General features: G+C 40.0%; 2 protein-coding genes across 10 annotated transcripts in view; both read left to right on the top strand.

The window, feature by feature from the left end:
* fam110b (family with sequence similarity 110 member B) overlaps positions 1-12,651 on the top strand; it is a 29,677-nt gene extending 17,026 nt beyond the window's left edge. For 2 of the 5 annotated variants that reach the window (XM_054767880.1, XM_054767882.1), the window contains exons 3-5: positions 1,986-2,555; positions 3,558-3,970; positions 5,114-12,651. In XM_054767880.1, coding sequence (XP_054623855.1) covers positions 2,433-2,555; positions 3,558-3,970; positions 5,114-6,023 — 1,446 coding nt within the window. In that variant the 5' untranslated portion in view covers positions 1,986-2,432 and the 3' untranslated portion in view covers positions 6,024-12,651. The remainder of the gene's footprint in view (positions 1-1,985; positions 2,556-3,557; positions 3,971-5,113) is intronic. The other 3 variants (XR_008569575.1, XM_054767881.1, XM_054767883.1) reach the window with 3 other exon arrangements.
* A 2,215-nt stretch (positions 12,652-14,866) lies between these two features.
* atg10 (ATG10 autophagy related 10 homolog (S. cerevisiae)) lies at positions 14,867-21,330 on the top strand. 5 transcript variants are annotated; one of them, XM_054769376.1, is made up of 7 exons: positions 14,867-15,051; positions 15,662-15,848; positions 15,924-16,046; positions 16,899-17,058; positions 20,583-20,680; positions 20,762-20,859; positions 20,944-21,330. In XM_054769376.1, the coding sequence occupies exons 2-7, from the start codon at positions 15,744-15,746 to the stop codon at positions 21,077-21,079; spliced, it is 720 nt and encodes a 239-aa protein (XP_054625351.1). In that variant the 5' UTR covers positions 14,867-15,051; positions 15,662-15,743; the 3' UTR covers positions 21,080-21,330. The 5 variants fall into 5 exon arrangements, with proteins under 5 accessions (XP_054625351.1, XP_054625350.1, XP_054625347.1 ...); XM_054769375.1 differs by having other exon boundaries at positions 16,881-17,058; XM_054769372.1 differs by adding an exon at positions 15,241-15,337 and having other exon boundaries at positions 16,881-17,058; positions 20,762-21,330.
* The last annotated feature ends 2,485 nt before the right edge of the window (positions 21,331-23,815 follow it).

Raw genomic sequence — 23,815 nt, 5'->3', positions numbered from 1 at the left:
AATATTATTAGTATCTTACTGTTTGCTCTTTTTTCCACATTTTTGCTCTTGTTTTTTTATTTTCAAAATATTTCAACTTTCTTCTCAAATAATTTTCAAAAATTTTCTTCTCGTAATGTATGACTTTACAATTGTATTCCTTTTTCCCCAACCGAGGGCCCTATGATTTCCTTGTTAACCGAATTGCGGAATTGGACAATAAAAATGGAATTTCCTGTTAAACGAGGAATCTCACAAAAATTGACATAATGTAAATGAAATGCTTTATTCTCATAATTTTATTACTTTTTCCCCAACCAAGTGCCCTATGATTTCCTTTTGAAATGAATCGTGGAATTGGCCAATAAAAACAGAATTTACTGTGAAACACGGAATCTCACGGAAATTGACATAATGTAAATGAAATGCTGTCATCCTGAGGAGAAGCAATGTCCGTGTGGGGAAGTATTTCCCCTGTGGACTACTCAATCGTGGCGGACTCTCATCACGAAACCGCCCCCTCCCGAACTGAACATGTCGAAGTGGCGACCTAAAACACCGGCGAAAGTTGGCAGAAACTCCTCTTACGGAATGGACTGAATGGAAACTAGTGGAGTTGGCTTAGTTTAGCAGAGTATGCTAGTGCAGCTGTGTGTGTGCCACTCAGGCTGGATGAGTACATATATTTTCTCCGTTATTTATATTTTCTTGTGTTTTACCACTTTAACATAAGGAGTGTTTTACAATGGACGCTAATGGCATTCAAGTTCTGAGTGGAAAAAGACAAGAGTTAACCGTAAGCAGACATTCTCAACACAGAGAATACACTTCCGGCCTTCAAAATAAGAGTGCTGTTTGCCACATCCCCTCTGATTGTGTAAACCAAATAAGGGTGTCATAAAAAATATCTTACATTAATAATTCAATTGGTATTGCATCCGTGACTACATCTTCCTTAATCACGAGTCCAGGCATTGTAGCAATGTGTGCAAAGGCTGATGTCCCATTAGAAAAGTTAGCCAGGCTACATCCACTTCTGAATTACTGGGCAAAATTTGCCAATAATGTATTGTATCAGTAAATGTAAGGATTTTTGCATTTAATTAATGGACATTTTATTCAGTAACCCAAAAAGCAAAAATGTAAAAAAACAAAATTCAATGGAAAAAAACGGAATTTGGGACAAAATAAAATTAATTTCAAAGGGCCCTGTCAGCATAATTTTTCAAAAATGACAAATGTATTTTGGTTTTTGTTTGTTACTGTTTTGTTAAAAAATAACGTATTTTTTCTTTAATATATCAAGTCGATGCTGCTAAAATGGCGTTATTCTTCCTTCCATAATATTACAAGTTTATTCCCATAAAATTGTGATCTTTTTTCTCATTAGAAAACATTTTTTTCTTTTAATATTTAGACTCTTCTTGTAAAATGAAAGCTGTTTTTTTCAGTTTCTACTCTTGTTTTTTTCAACTATTTCAAATTTTCTTCTAGTAATGGTGACTTCATTCCTATATTTTGACTTTATTTTCGTAACATAATTTTTTCCGCAAACCTAATTTTGTAAAAATGACAACTTGATTTGTTGTTTTTTTTTATTTCTCATAATATTACGACTTTTAAAAAAACATTTTTTTTTTATTTCAACTTTATGCTACTAAAATGACATTATTTTGTGTCATAATATTATGACTCTATTCCCATAAAATCTTTTTTTCTCATATTTGGACTATTCTTGTAAAATTACTGCTGATTTTTAAATGTTTTTCCACACACTTGATGGGTGGGTGGGCAAGCACTCCAGAGACCCAAATATGTGTATACATAGTGTATGTATACAAGCAACAAAAAGTATATTTTCCATAATGTCCCCCTTAGCACAATAACACAATACTTGTAGTGGCCAAAGATGTAATGGGTGGTCAAGGTGACACCTTGGTCCCTAGACATTTATTTCTCACACATTTGTTTCTCATCCTGTTTATCCCTCTTATGCTCTATTTCAGATATTGAGGCGAACTGAAGGGGGAGCTAAAGCAAGGGTTGAGTGGCAGAGGGGGGCTAGTTTTCCTTTATGACCCATCCTCAGGTGTTCCTTTGGCTCTGTGGAAGTGCTCATCCACACCACACTACATACCAATTTTCTTGTGTCTTCTTTCATTTTCCATCCATCATGCCTCATGCATAGATCACTGGAAACTGGAAACACCCAACACCAGTAAAAGCAATTGAGGTCACTGAAGCAAAGCATTCTGTCGGGAATACTTTAGAATTCGTGCAGAGTCTGGCTCACTGCTTCCCATAGGTGATGGTGAGGGTGTTTCTCTGTTTCTAGCTTTTCTCTTGTCCAACTCTTGTCTTCATGTTTTGGGGGTCCTTTAGTGACCCCACCCTCTGTCAACCCCCCTGCTCCTGCTGCCACCACGGCCGGCCACCCCAGCCACTACATTGCCATGCCAACAGAGACACTTGCTCCAGCTCTGCCAGATAGCAAGGCCGCTGGCACTGCGACGCCCTTCAGTTCCGCTGTACCCCTTCGTATTCTTAACAAGGGTCCAGACTACTTCAGGAGACAGGTACTGGTCTACCGTGGAGCACTGAAAGCAACACTAACAACCACTGACAATGCTTCATTTAAGTCTCAGAGGAATTTTTTCACCAACAACAATTTGATTTGATTCCACATATGCACTTTATTGCTTTACTGGGGATGTAACGGAATGGGTATTATTTTATTTAATTTTCCAAATAATTCAGCTTTCTGAAAATAATCTTCATAAATTTTCTTCTTGTAATATTTTGACGTTATGACCAGAATATAGCTTTTTTCCCCAGTCTAATTTTCTTTTAGTTTGTTTCTCATATTACAAATTATAAAAAATAACAATTTTTTTCTTTAATATTTCAACTCTATGCTACTAAAATGACGTTCATCGTAACCTTGCGAGTTTATTCTTGTGAATGTGCAACTTTTTTCTCATAAAATTTGGACTTTATTCTTGTAAAATTACAGCTACTTTTTCCATTTCTGTTTTTTCTGGTGTATTTCAACATTCTTCATGTCAGTTTTCCTCACAAAATTATGGTTTTAGTCCCGTAATATTTTGACTTAATTTCCATATTATAACTTTTTCCACAACCTAAATTTCCAAAAACTGCACCTTTTATTTATTGTTTTTATTTCTAATAATATTCCAATCTTAAAAAATGATCATCATAATAGTAATTTTTCCTTTATCTTTTAACTTTGTGCTACTAAAATGATATTTTTTCTCATAATATTAGAGTGTTATTCTCGTAGGATTACAACTTTTTTCTCTTAACAGACTTTATTCTTGTAAAATTACTACAAATTTTTCCGTTTTTGCTGTTGGTTTTTCCTTTTTAGTTTTCCTGTTTTACATTACAACACACAGTATTTTTAGAATGTGCCGCGGGCCGATAAAAAATATCGACCGACCACAAGTGGCCCCCGGGTCGCACTTTGGACACCCCTGCTTTAGCGACACGTCTTGCAGAGGAACTCTACTTGTGAATTCAACATACCCCAGTTTGAATGTTGGATGTATCTGTTTCAGGTTGAACCCAACCCAAAACGCCTCAGTGCTGTTGAGAGACTAGAAGCAGACAAGGCCAAGTATGTTAAGAGCCAGGAAGTTATCAATGCTAAACAGGAACCAATCAAACCCCAAATTCCAGCCAAGCCCCCCCTTGAGCTTACCCTTTTGTCTAAGAGAGGCACTGGAATGTGCGGCGGAGGACATGGAGGCGATGTCCCTTTCAAACCTTCGAACAACAATGCCAAGTCCGACAAATGTGCGACCAGCAGCGGCAGCGGAAAACGGGAGAATTTAAATCTGGAGATCCTCAAAAATCTCCTGAATTCATCATCTTCTTCAGGAGCAGGCCCTGAGGGGCTTCGTGGTGGAGCTAAGAGCGCCGTGTTGATGAGGTCATCTGGGGGAATGACAAGGAGTTGGACACCCTCGGGGTAAGTGATCAAACTGTGCTACTTTTTCAAGCAAATCACTGCCTTATTCAAACAATATACAGCACAAAAGGGAGTACACCACTCTCATTTCAGCAACATTGTATATATCATATCCTCAAGGGACAATACTACTAAAATGATTACAATCCACTGAAAATGACTGGACAAACAGCTATTATTGTCGAAATAGGTGGCAACACAAGGGAGTAAACCCCAAGTGATAGCTAAATATGTTGTTCACGTGTAAAAAGCTACGTGTCCTATTCATAATGTTCATGTGTTTGACTACTTGACTGAGCCATACACGTTTGTGTATTGTCTCTGCTATTTGTGGACGAAAGCTGTGACCTTCAGTGTTTCTGGGAATCGTTTACAGGCGAGTGTGACGCTTCTGGGATGAGACTGAACACCTCAAAATCTAAGGCCATGGCTCTCAGCCGGAAAAGGGTGGACTGCACCCTACGCGTTGGGTGTCAGGTCTTGCCTAAGGTGGAGGTGTTCAAGTATCTCACGGTATTACTCATGATTGGTCAGTGAGTGATCGGCAGATCGGTCCCGTACCATCATGGTGAAGAGAGAACTGAGCCAGAAGGGAAAGCTCTAAATTTGACACCGTTCCTTCTACATTCCTATCCTCACCTATGGTAACGAGTTTTGGGTAGTGGTCAAAAAGGAAAGATTGAGGATACAAGCAGCCAAAATTGTGTCCTTAGGGTGACTGGACTCACCCTTTTAAAATAGGGTGAGAAGCTCGGTCATCCGGGGTGGACTCAATAGAACCGCTGATCATTCACATGAAGAGGAGCCATTTCAGATGGCTCGGCATAGATTCCAGATGATTCCCATACACCTCCCTGGTGAGATTTTCCTGGCATGCCCCACTAGGAGGAGGCCGAGGGACTGGCTGCAGAGATTATGTCTTGCAGCTGACCTGTAAACGCCTTATTGTTGAGGATCAAATACTTATTTTCCCCACTGTTTGGATGGATGTATGCTTTATAAATCTATCTAAGAGAAATTTATTTATATACATTTAGATTTATTCATATAATGAATGAAATAGTTATGAATATGGATGGCATATTTTTTATTTGATTTTGTTTTCTCTCTAACACTTTGTTTTTATTTGTTTTCTGCCCCTAGGATGCCATTAACCTACCGATCCACAATGGCTCTCAATGAGCAACCGCAAGACTCTGCTCCCAGTCCAAGCACCTCACACTCCTTGCGCTCATTTTCCCATTCCTTGAAGGTACCACCCATGAACAGCGGTGGGCGGTGCAGTCCACAGCTGGTGGGAAACCTCAATCTCAGCAGAAGAGTACTGGACGAGAGAGGCGGTGAAGGACGGGTTATGGATCGATCACAGTCTCCACTTCCACCGCTACTGACCTCCCACTCTTCCTCGGACCTCCTGCGACTGTGCAACGGCAAGCCGCTCCGTACCGCTCGATCTAGCAGCTCCTCGGCTCCACCGCTGCCCCCTAAACCAAACCCTGCCTCCCTTCCACCTCCTGCCCTCTCGTTGTCGCTTCCTCCTCCTCGTCCAAATGTATCCCCATTGCTATGTGATAATGCCACCCCTCAGTCGCTGTCATGTGATGTAGGAGATACCGTCAATCCTTCAACAGATCCCAATCTGGAATTAGAGCTTGGTTCCTCTGTAGCACGTCGCTCCTCCCTACACAGGTCAAAATCAGACCTGTCGGACCGGTACGCCCGGGCTGGAGCTGATGTGGAACGTTTTTTTAACTATTGCGGCCTCGACCCAGAGGAGCTGGAAGCAGTTGGTTCAGAGAACTTTTGCCGGGCAAATTCAGATATCGTCAGCTTCAACATGCGATCAGCATCCATGATTTCCTCAGACTGTGACCAGTCCCGGCAGTCCTCTAACGACGGCCTGTCGGACGGGGACGAGGGTGAAGATGAGGACGAGGAGGCTGGGGAGCGAGTTCCTTACGGCATCTCTGCTGTAGAACGGAACGCGAGAGTCATCAAGTGGCTGTACAGCATCAAACAGGCGAGAGAGACGCAAAAGGTTTCACATGTTTAGCAACAGCCAACAAACAAGTGCTTCTTGACAGATTTAAACTCTTAAAGCCTGGGCTTGCTAGAAACAGACATCCATCCATCCATCAATCTTCTTCTGCTTATTCCGGTTCGAGTTGTGGGGGCAGCAGCCTAAGCAGAGAAGCCCAGACTTCTTAGTCCAGCTCCTCCTGATGGATCCAGGGTCATTTCCAGGCCAGTTGAGGGACAGTCTCTCCAACATGTCCTTGGTCTTCCTTGAGGTCTCCTACAGGTCGGACAGGCCCTGAACACCTCCTCCAGGGAGGCGTCCAGGAGACAGAGTCAGAAGACTTTGATGCCTATTGTAGATGTAAAAATGTACAGACTGTATTTTTACTACTGGATAAGAGTTGCCCTGGTACCCTGTACTTGGTCAAGTTTTGGGTGTGTCCATCCACTTTAACAAATGACTCCCCAAATCTCGGAACTGTCTGTTATTTTTTCCCATGAAGACAAAAATAACAGATAGTAGGGGTGTAACGGTTCAGCATAATCATAGTTTGGTATGTACCTTTTACCATCCAGGAGCAAAGATCTGTACATTTTCACATAAAGGTCTCCTCTTTACGTCATCCCAACATCATCATCCATGTGGACCTCGTAGATGCACAGTATGTCTTTTTCTAGCAAGCCTTTCATGTAAGTCCAAGGTTTAAGAGCTTAAAACGTCATTGTCATTCACCTATTTCAAATAGACACTCGGAAGTTGAGGAACTAAACTCCCCCGACCACTATATGAGGAACCACACTGGTGTAGCTAAATAAAAACACAGGTTACAGGTTTTCATGCGGTGTATTAGTCCCTTAAGCAGAGCCTTTTATGATATCATTCATGCTCATCTGATCAAAATGCTGTCGTTTTGTGAGTGTAATCAATTAAACGAAACTAGAGCTCTTTAAGACCTTTCAGTTATGCAGGTGCAATATGTACCCGTATTTTAGTTCCTTGATACTGTAGTTCTTACAGGTTGATTTTCACAGAATCAGAAGTCATTGTCATGTTATGAAAAACATTGCCTCATGGTACTTAACCTCTTCGGACAACGGCCATCAACAAGATTCTGGTCCTGTGCCAGTCTCTCCACTTTCCTCCGGGTATCGTGCAACCTCCAGACATCAACCTCTTGGTCCCATCGCCAGGTATTTAATTTCCTTTTTCCCTGTGGGTTCCAGCTGAGTGCTGGTCTTGTGATGTTTTGGTTTGGTTTTCAGAGACTGTCCTAGCCAATGCCAGCGTCTCTCAAGTATTTCCTGTTCTATGGGCTGCTGACTTGTCCTTTCCCATAACTCTTGGTTGCTGATCACATCTGGATAGTCTTAGTATTCTTCATGAATAAGTCTGATTGTTACGGTGGTTCTCCATGTTTCAGCCCCATACTAAAAGATTTAATTGTGTTGAAGATCCTTGCGTTCTCATTAATATGCTTCTTGAGTCTACATGACCCTTGAGAGAGGAAGAGAAGTCTTCTCAGGGCATTGAATCCATCGCAACTGGACTCTTCAGATTGTCTTAAAAGACGTTTGTTTCGTATCTCATCCGAGCAGGCTTCACCAGTTCATGCATCTTCTAAGACAACGTGAACTGTCCAGTTGCAGTTACAATAGTGAATAAACCTCATTTGCGTCCTTGGGTGGTTCAAGAGCACCTGATACTTGATCATTTGGCTGAAAATATCCAAATGCTGGGAATGTCTGCTGAATACAATTCAAAGAGATGATTGTTGTCTAATCTGGAGAAAATTAACAATTAATGTTCGAATGTTCTATTGGTATCGTTGCAGAATAATTGTACTGATGCTCGCATGCAGGAGACACTATTTAGAAACTAGAACCTTAGTTCAAGTGGCTCTCCAAACATGTCCGAAATGACTTAAGCAAGTAATTTTTATGTTAACTGTGAGGGGAAAAAACTATTTCAAGAAGATATTTCTGTGGATTGTGACAATTAAGCAAATTCCCCCCCCTGACTTGGAAACTCGGTGGGCAGAGATCCGCCACTGTCTTTACACGCAAGTGACGGACACAGAACCACAATCATGTCACAGCCAAAACCAAGGCAGAACTGCAGTGGTGTTGGATGCACAGATTGTCACACAAAATTACATCACACATGAGCAAAGTGGATTTGTTTTATTTACCGTTCTTAGCTGTTCCTGTTGGGGCTCCAGACCTTGGTCAGGAGTGCAGCGTGATCTCCGTCTGCTGCTCTAAGGCTGAGGCCTGTGACATCTTGACTTGATGACTCGTCCCCGTATTTTCGTCCAATGTAGAAATTTTTTTCTGGACAAAACTTATTACAACATGTGAGCGTTGACTCACTCGCTCTCTCTCTCACTTGTACCTCTTTAGAACCTCCAAGTCTCAGTACAGGAGATCGCGTCAGCTTTGCTGTGCAATATACAGTGGTGTGAAAAAATGTTTGCCCCCTTCCTGATTTCATTTTTTTTTTTTTGCATGTTTGTCACACTTAAATGTTTCAGATCATCAAACAAATTGAAATATTAGTCAATGACAACACAACTGAACACAAGTTGCAGTTTTTAAATGTTTTTTTTATTATTAAGGGAGGAAGAAAATCCAAACCTACATGGTCCTCTGTGAAAATGTGATTGCACCCTAAACCTAATAAGTGGTTGGGCCACCCTTAGCAGCAACAACTGCAATCAAACGTTTGTGATAACTTGCAGTGAGTCTCTTACAGCGCTGTGGAAGAATTGTGGCCCACTCATCTTTGCAGAATTGTTGTAATTCAGCCAAATTGGAGGGCTATCACACTACAACCACCATATTTTACCGTTTGTGTAATGTTCTTTTTCTGAAATACGGTGTTACTTTTACACCAGATGAAATGGGACACACACCTTCCAAAAAGTTCAACTTTTGTCTCATCAGGCTACAGAGTATTTTCCCAAAGGTCTTGGAGATTCTCCAGATGTTTTCTGGCAAGATTGAGACGAGCCTTAATGTTCTTTTTGTTCAGCAGTGGTAGGCATGTCACGATAATCGATAAATCAAACGATTAAAAAAAACGAAGTCAATAATTTTGCCGCCCTGATAAATTGACATGTGCATATATGCCTGTTTGTATTCATCGTCTCTCTCTGTACCACACAGGCTGGGTGACGAGTGTTCACTGTGCGAGTTAGCAAGCAAAGGCTAATATGAATGAAGGCACAAAAGCCGTGGTTTCTAAGCCAAATGCCACACCCCGTGTGAAGGTGCAGCGGAGCATTCATCCAGACGGTCAGCGCTTACTGAGGCGTTTGATCGGCAAAGTAAATATAAAACAAAACAGCACAAAATGGTACGCGCTCACAGACAGTGTCGTTCACTACATTGCAAAAGAAATGCAACCTTTCAATATGGTTGAAAAGCCAACCTTTTGGAAAATATTAGAAATGTTTGACACACAGTAAGTATTGCCTGGGAGAACGTACATGTCACAAAAAGCAATTGTTGAAGGACATCAGAAACATTTCATTTTGTTCCGCCAAAACAGATATGTTGACCAGCTCAAATATAATCCCCTACATTAGTTTAACAATACACTACATAACCGTGTGTGTATGTGTGTGTGTGTGTGAGAGAGTTTTTAACAGAGCCTGACTCTATTTTTTATTGTTTTTGGTTATTATTGAGATTTTTATTTAAGTGCAATTTTTGCTAAAAGAGACTGCGAGTCCGTTTTATTTTCATTGAGTTTTTTTGTCTTTTTGTTTTATTTATTATGTTGTTTATTTAAAAGCTCCTGACATTCCAATTACAATGTTAAATACTCTTGAGGAATTATAAGTTTATTTCTTTTGATACAATATACTCATTATTTTGCCATATAATTAAATGAAAAAATTGTCTAAAAAAATGTCTATTCATTATAAACAACTTGTAGGACAAATATCATCCAGCAAAATTTGTTATCGTGAAAGGCCTAAGCAGTGTTTTTTGTCTTGGACTCTGCCATGCAGGCCATTTTTGTCCAGTGTCTTCCTTATGGTGGAGTCATGAAGACTTACCTTAACTGAGGCAAGTGAGGCCTGCAGTTCTTTGGATGTTGTGGGGTCTTTCGTTACCTCTTGGATGAGTCATCGCTGTGCTCTTGGGGTAATTTTGGTTGGCGGGCCACTCCTGGGAAGGTTCACCACTGTTCCATGTTTTCACCATTTGTGGATAATGGCTCTCACTGTGGTTCGCTGGAGTCCCAAAGCTTTAGAAATGGCTTTATAACCTGTTCCAGACTGAGAGATCTCAATTACTTTCTTTCTGGGGTGGGGGACAATTACTTTTTTACACAGGGCCATGTAGGTTTTTTTTTTTTTCTTTCCTTAATAATAAAAGGTTTTATTTTAAAAATGCATTTTGTGTTCAGTTGTGTTGTCATTGACTAATATTTAAATTTGATGATATGAAACATTGAAGTGTGGCAAACATGCAAAAAAAAAAAAGAAATCAGTAAGTGGGCAAACACTTTTTCACACCACTGTACACGTGCTATATATCCGCATAATCGGAAGAATATCAACTAAAAGCTCAACCAAACCAATTTTAGAGAGAAGACAATTCAAACCACAAGCTCTTAACCCCATAGCATTCTGAGATGTTTTGGCTGAAACGCCTGTAAAAAGCTGTCATTGAAGCATTGGGAGTAGAGGCATGGATTTGGGCTCTTTTTAACAAGTTTATCCCAAACAGTCAGAATCTGTCTAAGAGGTACTGACATAGTGGATTAGGAGTTTCACACGCAGAGGAAAGGTTTTTTTTTTTTTTTTAGGAATGCTTGTATTTTTGTCAGAAAAAAATGTGCCTTCAAAATATCTAGTTTTTAGGTATGGACTTCAAACCACAAAGGGGCCATAGCTTACAAAGTCATAGTAGGCCATAGTCCTTACATACTCCCATTTCAAATTTGACAATACTACTACCAAAAATGTAGTATTTCAGACAGTTTTTTTTAAAGTTAGGATCGGGGGCGGTGTAAAGCGTGGGCAAGCAAATGGGCATAAAATGTTGAAGTAAAAAGTCCAGCAAATGTCACGAATTATCTCATAAAACACTAATATGACCCAATTGGTATCATTTGAAACCCAAAACCTAAGTTTCTACGTTTCACTGGTACAAGTCTTCAGCACACACCCAAAACTGACTGCTCTGAACAGGGCTGTTATGTGGGGTGCTCAAATTCTTTATCTTTGGGGTATTTTGAGTGAAGCATGTCACAGACACAGACTGAGATACCTAGGAACTATTTCAGTCTGTGGAAAAACAACATGATACACCTGCGATATAGCAATACTCGCAGTTCCAGGCCATGTCATTGTGCAGTAGGAGTGTTCTCAAATGCCACAAATGTGTTTTGTATGCACTTTTACTACAAAATGACAGTACATCATGCATGCAGCTATCAAAGTGTCTGATAACGATTGCTTCAAAGTGTCTCAAGGCTCTGCTCATCCCGTTTACCTCTGCATTGTCACGATCACTCACACTGAAAGTATGTTTGCTTGTGTGATGTTTAAAAAAAGGCAACTGAGTGGCTTTGCGGACATGAAGTTCCAACCTCCACACTCAAACTTGAGTACATTAAAACACATTTCTTCCAAAGGTTTAACACACTGTTTACTGTCGTTATATGTGACAGAAGATTTCTTTACAATAGGGGTGGATGATACTGCATATTTTGGTATCAGCCTGACACCAAGTAATTACAGGAAAATGTATCTTATTTTCAAATGCAAATGTTGACCGGTATGCTCCTGTGTCCAACAACTTAAACCCAGAGTTTGTAGAAAACATAACAAATAAATATAATATCAACAATGTAACCAGAACAACACAACCAAAAAACACAAGATATGTATTTTTGAAAATAAACATCAAACTGAAAAATACCAATCTCATTACGCTTGTATCGACCAGACTATCAATATTTCGATCCGCCCAACCCTACTAAAGTAGTTTTCAAAGTCATGCCTTGGGTGGGTCAGCACTGAGAGAATGAAAAAATCTTTTAATTCTGCTAACTAAAGGCAAAATGGAAGTGGGGGGCATTTGAATTTCAGTGACCCCCACTTTAAAAAGTCCTGCTTTACAAGAACTGTACAAAGCTCTGTGTTTTGACAGCTGATGGACTATTTCTTTTATGTTCCAAAAGTGAAGGGGGTCCAGTCTAAGCTAGCATGTTGCTATTTCGTACCTTGTCCTGTCATTGCTGTATGTCTTTCCTGTGGAATCCAGAAAAAGAACAACGTGTCAGCATTAAGAAAACAGTATTGTATTGTTCTTGTAGTGTCATCATGCTTTGCTCTCGGTTCTGTCGACAATATGTTTTTCTTTGTTAGATTTGGATGGACAAAAGTTCTTCTGTGATACTTTAAATGATGTAAGAAAAATGTATATATTTGGCTTGGGTTGTTGAACATGAGTTTTTTTTTTCTTCTCTGTTTCCAGATTCAGAACAGCATTGTTTGGTCACCACAGTAAAGAACTGTCTAATCTGAGCAAGATGCTTAGTGTTTTTGATGTGGAAGAGTTCCATTTGATTTGATTAAAAACAAACATGTTCATGTTTCCATTCTCGTTTGCATTATTTCAATAAATGGCTTTTTTGACATTCACTGGCCTTTATTTTGTGTGACATTGTATCAAAGTATATATACAGTATATATATATGTATACACACAGTATATTAGAGGTGTAACGGTACATGTACTGTATTGTGCACTTTTTCTCACATTTGGCCCTTCCAACGATAGAAGTGTCATTGCTGTACCGCTAAAACTATTCAAGATTCAAGAGAGTTTTATTGTCATGTGCATGGTAAAACAGCAGTTATACTATGCAATGAAAATCTTCTGTTCATTCTCCCAAGAAAAGAAAGAAAACACAAGAAAGAATAAGAACATAAGAAACATAAACATATATACCAATAAATTAAGCAACAACAAAAAGAAGAGACATTAATACAAATAAATATACAAATAAATAAGTAAATAAATAAAGTGCTATGAGTGTATACACAATATACAAATAAAATACAGGTAATTAGGCTGCGTCTCAATTCGTGCACTTCCATACTAACACGTTTTGAGTGCATAAGTGCGTTCACACTGAGAAGCAAGGACACTAGACTTCAACAGGCCTGCGGAGTCAACCGCAAATTAATTGAACAGTGTAGTATGCCATGTAGCAGAAAGTCCGCCATTATGGTGAGCACGAAAGGTGGGCGTGCCTAGTCGCACAACGGTGTACAATGTATTCACGAGCTCTGAGTATAAAATAGTTATATGCTGTGTGTATACTTTGATGAAATGGATTAATGTTACTTGCTGAACACAATGAATTTACATGTATATATGTACACACACACACATATATATATATATAAATGTGAAAAAATCCATTAAATATGACCTACATGTAGATGTTAATAAAAACCTCCATCCATCTATCCATCCATTTTTTATTCCGCTTGTCCTCTCCAGGGTCTTGCAACTCTTTCTTATACTATTATTTCATGATGAATTGGAAAATGTGCCCGTTACTGAAACCTTATTAATCTGTTGGCTTGACTTTGGTTTTATTGTCTTTTACAAAATAATTTTCATTTCTTGTATATCGGTAATGTTTGATAGCAAATGCTAACTGTCGGAGTACAAGAACTGTGTGTCTAATGAACACTACGTAGCTATTTTGACTGACATATTACCGGTACTCGGGTAATGTACACAACTATTGAGGAATTACATGTAATTATCTATATCGCCATATTGTATGGAATTGTGAATTATTTGTGAATGATAACAGCTACTTTGATCATCTACCTGTACACTTTGAAACTGTGAATATGACATATTAATCATTAGTATTTAGTATAGTAGTTTAAAAGTTTACCGGTTAGATTTGATATATGTTTGTGAGATGTGATTATGTGAGATAGATCATGTTGACTTATAACTTGCATGCCGAAAAAGTGCATGCACCCCAATATAAATGTACACAAATACTCAATTTTAATCAAGAGAGTAAATATATATTTTCTACAGTATATTTATAGTCGGAGGTAGATCTTTGGGACATTTTTAAAGTAGCTTCCAGGCTGAAAAAGTGTGAGCACCCCTGACCCAGAGAAACAAATTAATTTATGCTACATTGTGTCAGTCCCACACAATATACACTTTGTGAGTCATGTTCACTGTCCTATTTATTTACAACAACCAGTGTAAAAAATCTACAACATTTTTATAACATATACCTGTCTTTGTTTTTGGGGAACTTCAAAAATTACAAATGGTCTTTTGTACAGTCTATTAGAGCAATTAAGCAGTGCTGGGCAGTGGGCAGAGGTCATGTTTTCAATGCAATGTTTCTGGATTCAGCTCACCATCATGGCGGCCAAACCCGCGCAGGGCATACTACGGAAGTACAAGACGAAAAGTCTAGTGTCCTTGCTGAGAAGCACTGCAAATGACAGTGTGCTGTCTGTACCCGGATGTTGCACTCAACATGGCGAGTTAGTGCAAAGTGATGGACTCTTGACAGCATGCTTGACGACACCGCCCTCGATAGTGGCCATCTTGGCGACGTATTTGATCGTCATTTCCGGTACGTGTGCAACGACAGGATATAAACTGTCAAAAATAGCGCACTCGGAAACTAAGTACACGCTGTATACCATATACTTAGCAAAGTGTACTGAGACAAGGCAACTTAGGCAGTTATGTATCTCCGTGCAAAAGCGAGTAAGATTAGCTCTAGATAACGCCGATTACTATTTGGTCATTTCCGGTCACGTTGAGTATGACGTTTTGTGTTAGCTGCCACCTAGCGGCCATCTTGTAGCAGCACATGAACGTTAACAAGTAAAGCGCCATGTTTGGATATGCTCACAATGAAGAAGGCGTCGCTGCGTTTTTAACATTTGTTAAGACACTCGTTGTCAAGATGTCAGTAGTTTCGTGACCTATTTGTTTTCTCTTTCCTTGCTGCTTCAGCTTCCCGCAATCTCCCCATTGTTGGTGAGTAGTAAGATTAGATGTAAGGACATGTAATGTAAATCATATACCAGTATGTTGTTGTAATTTGTTTAACAAACAACTTAGCTGTTCTTCCTGATCCACATTTTACCCGCTTTACTTCTCACAGAATGCGTTTTTTAAAGGTGTGAGCAACCGCTGAGTGTCTTTGTTTATATGCTTTCCGTGCAGTCTTTTTCGCTGCGTCTGTCAAGTGGACGAATCCAAAAAACGCGCTCCTTCCGTTCGGAGGTCGGAATGACACCTGAGAGAACGCGTGCAAAAAAGTGTAAATGTTCGATGTTTTAAAGGAGGAATTACATAATGTGTTGGAACTGTTTGTCATTGTTATACATAAAGACAAACGTTAGTAGTGCACCACATTTTTTTTTACGTTTTGTTACAGGAATTAAGTGGGGTTTTTTTATATAGATTTTTATATTGATCCTGATATGTGATTATACCTTTAACTTAACTTATTTTTTTATTCCAATGGAAAGACCAAAATTTCCCTTATTTTTCCCTCATGTTCCACTAGTTTCCAGAAAATGTCCCTTTTGCAAATGTTGACATGTAAAGTATACTCTAGTGAAGTGGATGTTTTGGTCTGCAGAACTTTGCTTTGGCGCCTGAGCTGAAGACAAACAACCGTTAACATTCCCAGCCATGGTCCACGTAGCGACTCTCCTGTAGATATGAGCTTGTGTCTGCAGGGGGAGGAGAACTTCCATCAGTCCTGTCAGATATTCCTGAAGCAGTCTGATCAGTTGAGAGACAGCTGGAGTTGGGAGTCTGTCCAGGTAATGAAATGTTTACGGCAGAACAATGATACAGTATCTGTGGCGCATGTGTGACGCATTTCAGTGTGTCACCAGGGTTCCAAAGAGGGTTACCTGAGGAAGACTGTTCTCAGGTCAGTCTTTATTGAGTCCAGACCTAAGTGGGATCACAACGGATCCAGTTCAGACTCCTCCAGCCACAGCGTGTCTGATGAACAGGTGAGTCGCTGCAGGACAAACCTTTGTTCTTGAATACACAACAGAATACACAGTTACATTATATACAGTGACCTTATACAAAGTTGCTTATGTCCAGTTAGGTCCATGAGTATTTGGACAATGATAGATTTTGCCTTTATACACCGCATTGAATTGGAAATATGTTACAAATATATGAATCGGCTTAGCTCAGTCAAGTGCAGCACCTTTATTTTTTATTTTAAAAATCTGTTGTGTTAGTGTGGAAAAAAAAGAGAAGCATAACAATTCATCCATCTGTTCAAGTACTTCTTGACCTGTTTACAAGTTGTCTTAAAAATGTATAGTAGCCCAGCCAGCAGCCCAGTTACCCAAGGGAGGGCATCATGCTCTGCTTTAGTACTGTATGTCACAATGTTGGCATTCACGTTTCCCTCAGTGAACGGTAGGTCGCCAGAGCCAGAGCACTCATGCCCATATCATGACACTCTCACCACCATGCTTGACTGCAGACAAGACACACATGTCTTTGTACTCGTCACCTGGTTGCTGCTCATACATCTACAAACACAACCTCTGGTATGTCCTGTTAAAGCGCTGTATGGTCTTGGCCACGCTGCTGCAGCTCACTTTCAGGGTGTTGGCAATGTTCTTCCAGCCTAGAAAAACTATGTAGAGCAACTATGCTTTTTTTCCCCACATCCTCAGAGAGTTCATGTGGTGCCATGTTGAACATCCAGTGACCAGTATGAGAAAGTGTGAAAGTGATAACCCCAAATTTAACACAACTGCTACTCAAAAAAAGCTATAATAAAATATTAGCAAAAATATGAGGGGTATGCTAAGTCTGTGCAGCACTGTATGTCTCCACAGGGTGTTGCAGCCAATAAAGATGTTTATGACACAGACGGTGACTATGATGATGAAGATTCAGTGTGTGAAGGCAGCATCCATGTGCTTCAGTATGAGTATCACATCCTGTACTCGTGCAGCTTCATGACCCCCGTGCTCTATTTCAGAGCATCCAGTCTGGGTGAGTTATGTCATTCTGTACTCACCAACCCTCCCGGTTTTCCCCGGAATCTACTGTTATTCACTGTCCTTTCCCAGCGTTATATTTCTATCCATTTTTTTGATTTGCCAGTTTCTAAAATGCATTCGTTTCTACAATCTTCTACTCTTCCATTTCCACCTGGGCAACAGGATGGGTGGATAGTTTGTCATGTGAAATTATCTTCCAAATGTTAACTGCAAGTTTACGAGACTGACTAATAACAAGACAATAGTGTGTGAATTGACTACCGTCATCCCTCATCACTTCGCCCGTAGAATTTTGTGGCTCCACTCTACAGTATCACCGTTTTCAAAAATACATTCCTAATAAAAATCTTAGAACCAGTTGAAAAATTGCTAGATTGTACATTTTGCACTGTTGGATCTAAAGGAGGCTCAAAGTACAGCTTCAAAATGCAAAAAGAAGAAATGGGAGTGACACAAAAAAAAATTGAGTAAGCAATGTATTACAAAGAAGCATTAAAGTGAAATAAGCTGTTCATCAGCTCATCAAAGGTTTAAGACCACAGCCTTTTAAAAGGCCAAATCTTGACAAAAATGTGGATTCAATGTGAGTCAAGTATTCACACTGTCATGATCTCTTGATGACAAAGGCAAAAATGCTTTCTCTCTTTGAAAGCAGTCGGATTGTTGAACAGCGTAACCACGGCCTCTCGCAGCGCGCACCATTGCTGCTGAAGTTGGACGTAGTAAGACAGTTATTTGAAACTTCTTTCAAGATCCCGAGGCTTATGGAACAAATAAGTCAAGTGGTAGACCCAAATAAATGTCACCAGCCCTGAAGCAGAGTATCTGATTGGCTGTCAAGACGTGAGACCATCCTCAGCCCAAATGAAAGTTGTTACAGGTGCAGAGTGCGATCCAATAACCATCAGACGGCATCCCTCATAACTGAAGGCCCTCATCTGTGTGGTAATGACTGGCTTTTTCAACAGGACAATGCTGCAGTTTGCATGCCCGCCTGGACTTCTTCCAGAGGAATAACCACACTCTTTCGGACCATCCTGTGTTTTCTCCTGATCTAAATCCAACTGAGAACATTTTGATATTGAATGGCAAGGGAAGTTTGCAAAAATGGACATAATTTCCAGATAGTGGATGCCCTTTGTGAAGCCATCTTCACCACCTGGAGCAACATTCCCACTAGCCTCCTGGAAACACTGGCGTCAAACATGCCCAAACCAAGTTTACAGCTGATTAACAGGAGTGGCGCAGCTACTCATTACTGAGTGCTTGCTTGGACATTTTATTTCTATTTTAGGGAGTTTTTTTGAGCTATGGTCTTAAACTTTTAATCAGCTGATAAACCGCTTATTTCACGATAATGCTTGTTTACAATAAACTACTTACTCAATTTTTTTGCTCTGTTTTTTATGCTCTTTTTAGAACTTCCTTAACATCCAACAGTGCAAAATGTAAATTTTTGCAATTTTTCAAGTGGTTTTAAGATCCTGATCAGGAGTGTATATTAATTTATAAAGCATGCTGTTTTGTGGTTGAGTACAGCTTATTAAATTTGATCTTTTTTGCCTAAATTAAGGATTTTCAAGCATAAAATTGTCTAAATGAACTAAAATGCAAATACATGGGACTCAGAAGACACGTGAAAGATGTGATGATATGTAGTATTCTACACTGGTCACTAAGTGTCAGTAATGTTATGTTGATGAGACAATAGCCACCACAAGATTGTACAGAACAGGAAATTAAAAAAAGAACAAGTAACTCTACCAATGCTAAACTGTATGAGTCTATATCAGGGGTGCTCACACACTTACAGCCTGCAAGCTACTTTAATGACCAAGTCCCAAAGATCTACCTCTCTCTCTCTCTCTCTGTCTATATAATGTATTTATATAGACAGAGAGAGAGAGAGAAATATATTGACTATATTTATATATAAAAAAACATGAGTACGTATTTATGTACGTTTATACATGTATATCAGGGATGCACACACTTTTTCAGCATGCAAGCTACAAGTCAAAATGATCTACCTTCTATAAAGCACATAAAATACTGGATAGAAAATTTAACCGGTAAACTTTGAAATACTGTTGTAAATATTAATGATTAGTATTTCACATCCACATTGTCAAAGTTTACAGGTAATCAAAGTAGCTGATATAATTATATTATAAAGATAATTATTGTATTGTATTTGTTCGTCAGTAGTTGTGTACATAACCTGAGTACTGGTCAAAATAGCTACGTAGCATTCATTAGGATACACAGTTCATGTATTACATCCAGTTAGCTTCTGCTATCAAACATTACCGATATACAAGAATAGAAAATGATTATGCAAGCCAAAGTCAAAGCAACTCATCACCAGGTGGTGATCAGTTGGCAGCTTCACTTGCGTACCCACAACATGCAGACGCAGGTCTGATGATACGACAACAAGTCGATCATTGACCTGCAGTCTAGGGTATCCTGGTGCCAGGTACAATTATGGGCATTCTTATGGTTGAACATGGTGTTTTGTTATGAACAAACTGTGTTTCGCACACAATTCCAATAACATTACATCACACAGGTTCAGATCGGGGAGGCCATTCCTCCCAATTACACCCCTCCAGGTCACACTGTCATTGCCCACATGGGCATTGATGTCTTCCAGTAGAACTAAGGAGTCACCAGTAGGGATGCTCTCCAGCACCCCCTTGATAGACTCCAAAAAGGCTGGGTACTCTGAGCTGCCATTTGGTGCGTACATACAAATGACAGTCAGCTCCCTTTCCCCAACCTGAAGGCGTAGGGAAGTGACCCTCTCGTTCACTGGGGATGACTCCAACACAGAGGCACCGAGCCGTGCTATTAGCCGGGCTATTAATAAGCCAACACCAGCTCACTGCCTGTCCCCTGCGGCAACTCCATAGTAGAACAAGGTCCAGCACCTCTTGAGGAGTTTGGTTCCAGAACCCAAACTATGGGTTGAGGAGAATTGGAATGTCTCAACCTCAACCCCACAAGCCCGGGCTCCTTTCAGATCTACCATATTGTGTTATTTCATATCTTGAGGACTCTAGTAACGTTAAAAAACATATTTAGATGGTTGTAAACAGGTTTTCTATGCTCTAATTACCAAAATTGTCGAACTAAGGAATCCTACTTTGCGAAAATTCCCATATCACAGTCGCATCTGGAATACATTAACTGTCTTAAATGAGGAATTACTGTACTCCTTGTTTCAGGGTGGTGCCCTGAAGTGATTTAATGACAATATATATTGTTGATCATTATGTTTAATGAATATTAATTATAATTGATTCTCCGAAGTGTGTGCCCCGACAACAGCAGGATAGACATTGATGATGACACAAAAAGCTAAAGAAAATGCAAAACGGGCAGTTTGTCCCATAAACGCTACCTTAGCTGAAGTGGATATGCTGAGGTCTTGCACGACATTGTGCCTGATGGCGTGTGTATACGGACATTGTATGACTTCAGTGTGTTCTTGTGCTGTTCCTTGCCTGTCAGAGGGGAGGAGTTTGTCTTTAGAGGAGGTCTGGAGTTGTGTCCATCCAAACTTCAGGTTGCGTTTGCAGCACAGTCCCTTGACGACCATTACACAGCAGGTAAAAACACAGCTTGTCATGCGTGAGCCTCCTCACCTGCATGAGTTTGTCTGACTGTACAGTATGTGTTTTCTGTGTCAGGAGCATCCACTTCTTGGCCAGCCTTTCTTCATGCTACATCCATGTAGAACTGAGGAACTGATGAGACCTCTACTGCAGCTGGCGAAAGAGCAACACAGGTATGATGTGTGTCATATTTATATACTGTATACAGTAGTATTATTTGGATGTGTGTGTGTGTGTGTGTGTGTGTGTGTACACAGGCCAATGAACTACATTTTGACATGGCTCAGCACGGTAGGTCCTCTGGTGGGTTTAGATGTTCCCCTGGAATACTCTACCCTGCAGCAGCTGCTGACTGAGACTGAAGCTGCTCCGTATCCTTTGTCCCCATCATGAGATGGGGAAGTCACGGCGAAGAACCGAGACAACAATCCAGCCTGGCTTTGCCGCACTCGCATCAAGCATGCCCAAAGCAATTTTTGAAGTGATTAACAAGAACGGTGGAGCTGCTCATTACTGAGTCCGACTGAGAACATTTTCTTTGTTCTGGTTTGGAGAGTTTTTTGTTATTTAAGCCATGGTCTTAAACTTTCGATCAGCCGATAAACAGCCTATTTCAGTTTAATTGTTGTTTTCAATAAATTACTTTTTCAAAGAGCTTTTTGTCTCACTCCCCTTCTTGTTTTGCATATTGTTCAACTGGTCTTAAGATTTTGATCAGGAGTGTATGTATATATATATATATATATATATACAGTATATATATTTTTGTGTGTGTTCAGTAAATAACATTCATCCATTTCATCAAATCATAACTTTATTTTATGCTTAGCTCAGAGCTAGTGAATACATTGTACACTGTTGTGTGGACTTTCTGCGCCATGGCGTACTACACTCTGTTGCATTCATTTGCAAAAGACTCCGCAGTTCTGTTGTAGTCTAGTGTCCTTAGTCTAAATTCACAAGACTGGTGGAGGGTGGAGGAGGAACCTCTGAACGTCTGACCGGGTAGACTACTGGCCTTGTCGGCTGCAGACCCTTAAATTGGACACAGCCAGTAGAAACATCTGCTTGCGAGCGAAGGATTTTAATAACAATCACTAAGGAAATAACACCAATATATTGCATATATGAAGTATGGTTATTGACCATTTATGTTCATAAATTTAAAAAATAACTACAAAAATTTCAGTCGAAATTTTGAACGGGCCTGCCCATGCAATTACCCCCGTTACGGTACTATGTTCATGTAGGTCACTACAGTATGTTATCACAACCTCGACAACATTGCCCACTGTATTGGTAATGTCGACATTGGAGTCGTTCCATCCACCGCTTTCTATGCTTTGCAATTGCTCTCTGCAGGACGCAGTGAGTATTGTATTCCTCACTAATTACTCGATCAAAGTTATTTTATCAACAAAGACAGCATTACCGTAGCACCCTGCTAATTTTACTTTATTGCATGCATTATAAAGTTCATCAATAGAAATACATTTGGTTCATTGCCTGAAGAATATTGTACAGTGTTCCCTCGCTCTATCGTGGTTCACTATCATGCATTTGCTGTTTTGCGGAGTCTTTTTTTTAATTACAGCTACTGAAAGCTGTTACAGGCCGAGCCTGGCCCTTTAAGAAGAATTGCATTGTGGGAAGTTGAGTGTCTATCTTCCCTCTCTCTGCCATCACCGCCCATGGTTTTCTCCGTCCTGATTGGCAGTAAGCCATTGTCAATCAACCTCCTTCGCGTCCGTCCTGCCATGTGTCCTGTGTCATCGCTAGCTTGTAAATGAATCTTCGGGTCGTCTGCAGCAATATATTTTAACAAGGATACAAAAACGCTACAGTACAGCGGAACGGCGCCAGGATGAAAAGGCATGGTCACAGGAGTGAAATATGCGTGAGAGGCTTAATAATTTCTTGTGTTGATCATTAAAATTCAAATGAAGGTTTTCAGAGAAATGTGAGAAAGTGTTATCTGTCTGAGAAAAGTGTATAAAGTGAATGGAGGGGGGGTTTACAGCCTTAAAACATATATAATAACATATATAAAAATTTAGTTGGCTACTTCGCGGATTTCACTTATTTTGGAAACCTATCTCTGCAATAAACGAGGGAACACTGTTTCAGAGTGAACTCAGAATGAAGTGGAAAGGTTAAAGACTGTATGGAATTGTTACATTTACATAGGTATGTTTCATTAAGAGTTGTCATTTAAGTTCGCTAAATTCGTGGTTCTATTTTAATGTTTAACGATGCTTTTATTTTGAAGGGATGTTTAGCGGTCACGGTTACATAAAATGTTGTGCTTTACAATTTTCTTCATATCCTTTTTCTTCTTCTTCTCATTGATTGGCGCATTGCATCATAGTACTCCTCGCAGCCATTGGCTGCCGAATGTAACTATGGTCATGGAAATGTATCGCTGTAAAAGCATTCATTTTCTTTTGAAAATATACTGAAGTAAAACTAAAAGTCGGCCCTAACAAAAGTAGTAAAGTAAGTGTACACAAAAAGTATAAATACTACAGTATACAAGAGTAGTTATAGGAAACGCTGTAATGTAAATTGCATACTTTGTTCTAGCGGAACACTTTCAGTATGCGGCAGCATACAGACAGGGGACACACTTGTATCAACTACTATGGCGTGCGTTTCTATCTTTTGCCTCTGCAGTGCTGGAGAGTGTCCGTTCAAACCCAAGTGTAATGTGTTGCTACAGCCAACAGATGGTACTGTTCTCCATTTTAAGGCCCTGCGGCTGCTGCGGTATGCTGTGACCTAAGTAATAAATCCAATTCAATGTTGGCAGATCTGCGTATGGGTGATGACATTTCGTGGGCGTCAAAATGTTCAAATTATCACCACCTTAACCAATAAGAAGCCACGGTTACACTTTAAAATGGTAAACATGTGTTATACTCCTACACAAGGTTAGCTTGATTTCAGATGTTATCTGTGTGGCCGCCTGCAGGTACGTAGAGAACTCTTTGACCCGCCTGAAAGGAACTTCCAGCCATCAGCAGGTTTCTCTCTACAGGACACTTTCAGATGATGCAAGAAGCCCTTCAACTGACATGGAAAAACAGACGGCCCGGTCCCACATCAACGCTTCCCCCGCCCCCTCTTGCT

The sequence above is a fragment of the Dunckerocampus dactyliophorus genome, chromosome 2 (genome assembly GCF_027744805.1).
Source record: "Dunckerocampus dactyliophorus isolate RoL2022-P2 chromosome 2, RoL_Ddac_1.1, whole genome shotgun sequence".
Lineage (NCBI taxonomy): Eukaryota > Metazoa > Chordata > Actinopteri > Syngnathiformes > Syngnathidae > Dunckerocampus > Dunckerocampus dactyliophorus.
This window is presented reverse-complemented; position numbering and strand designations above follow the sequence as displayed.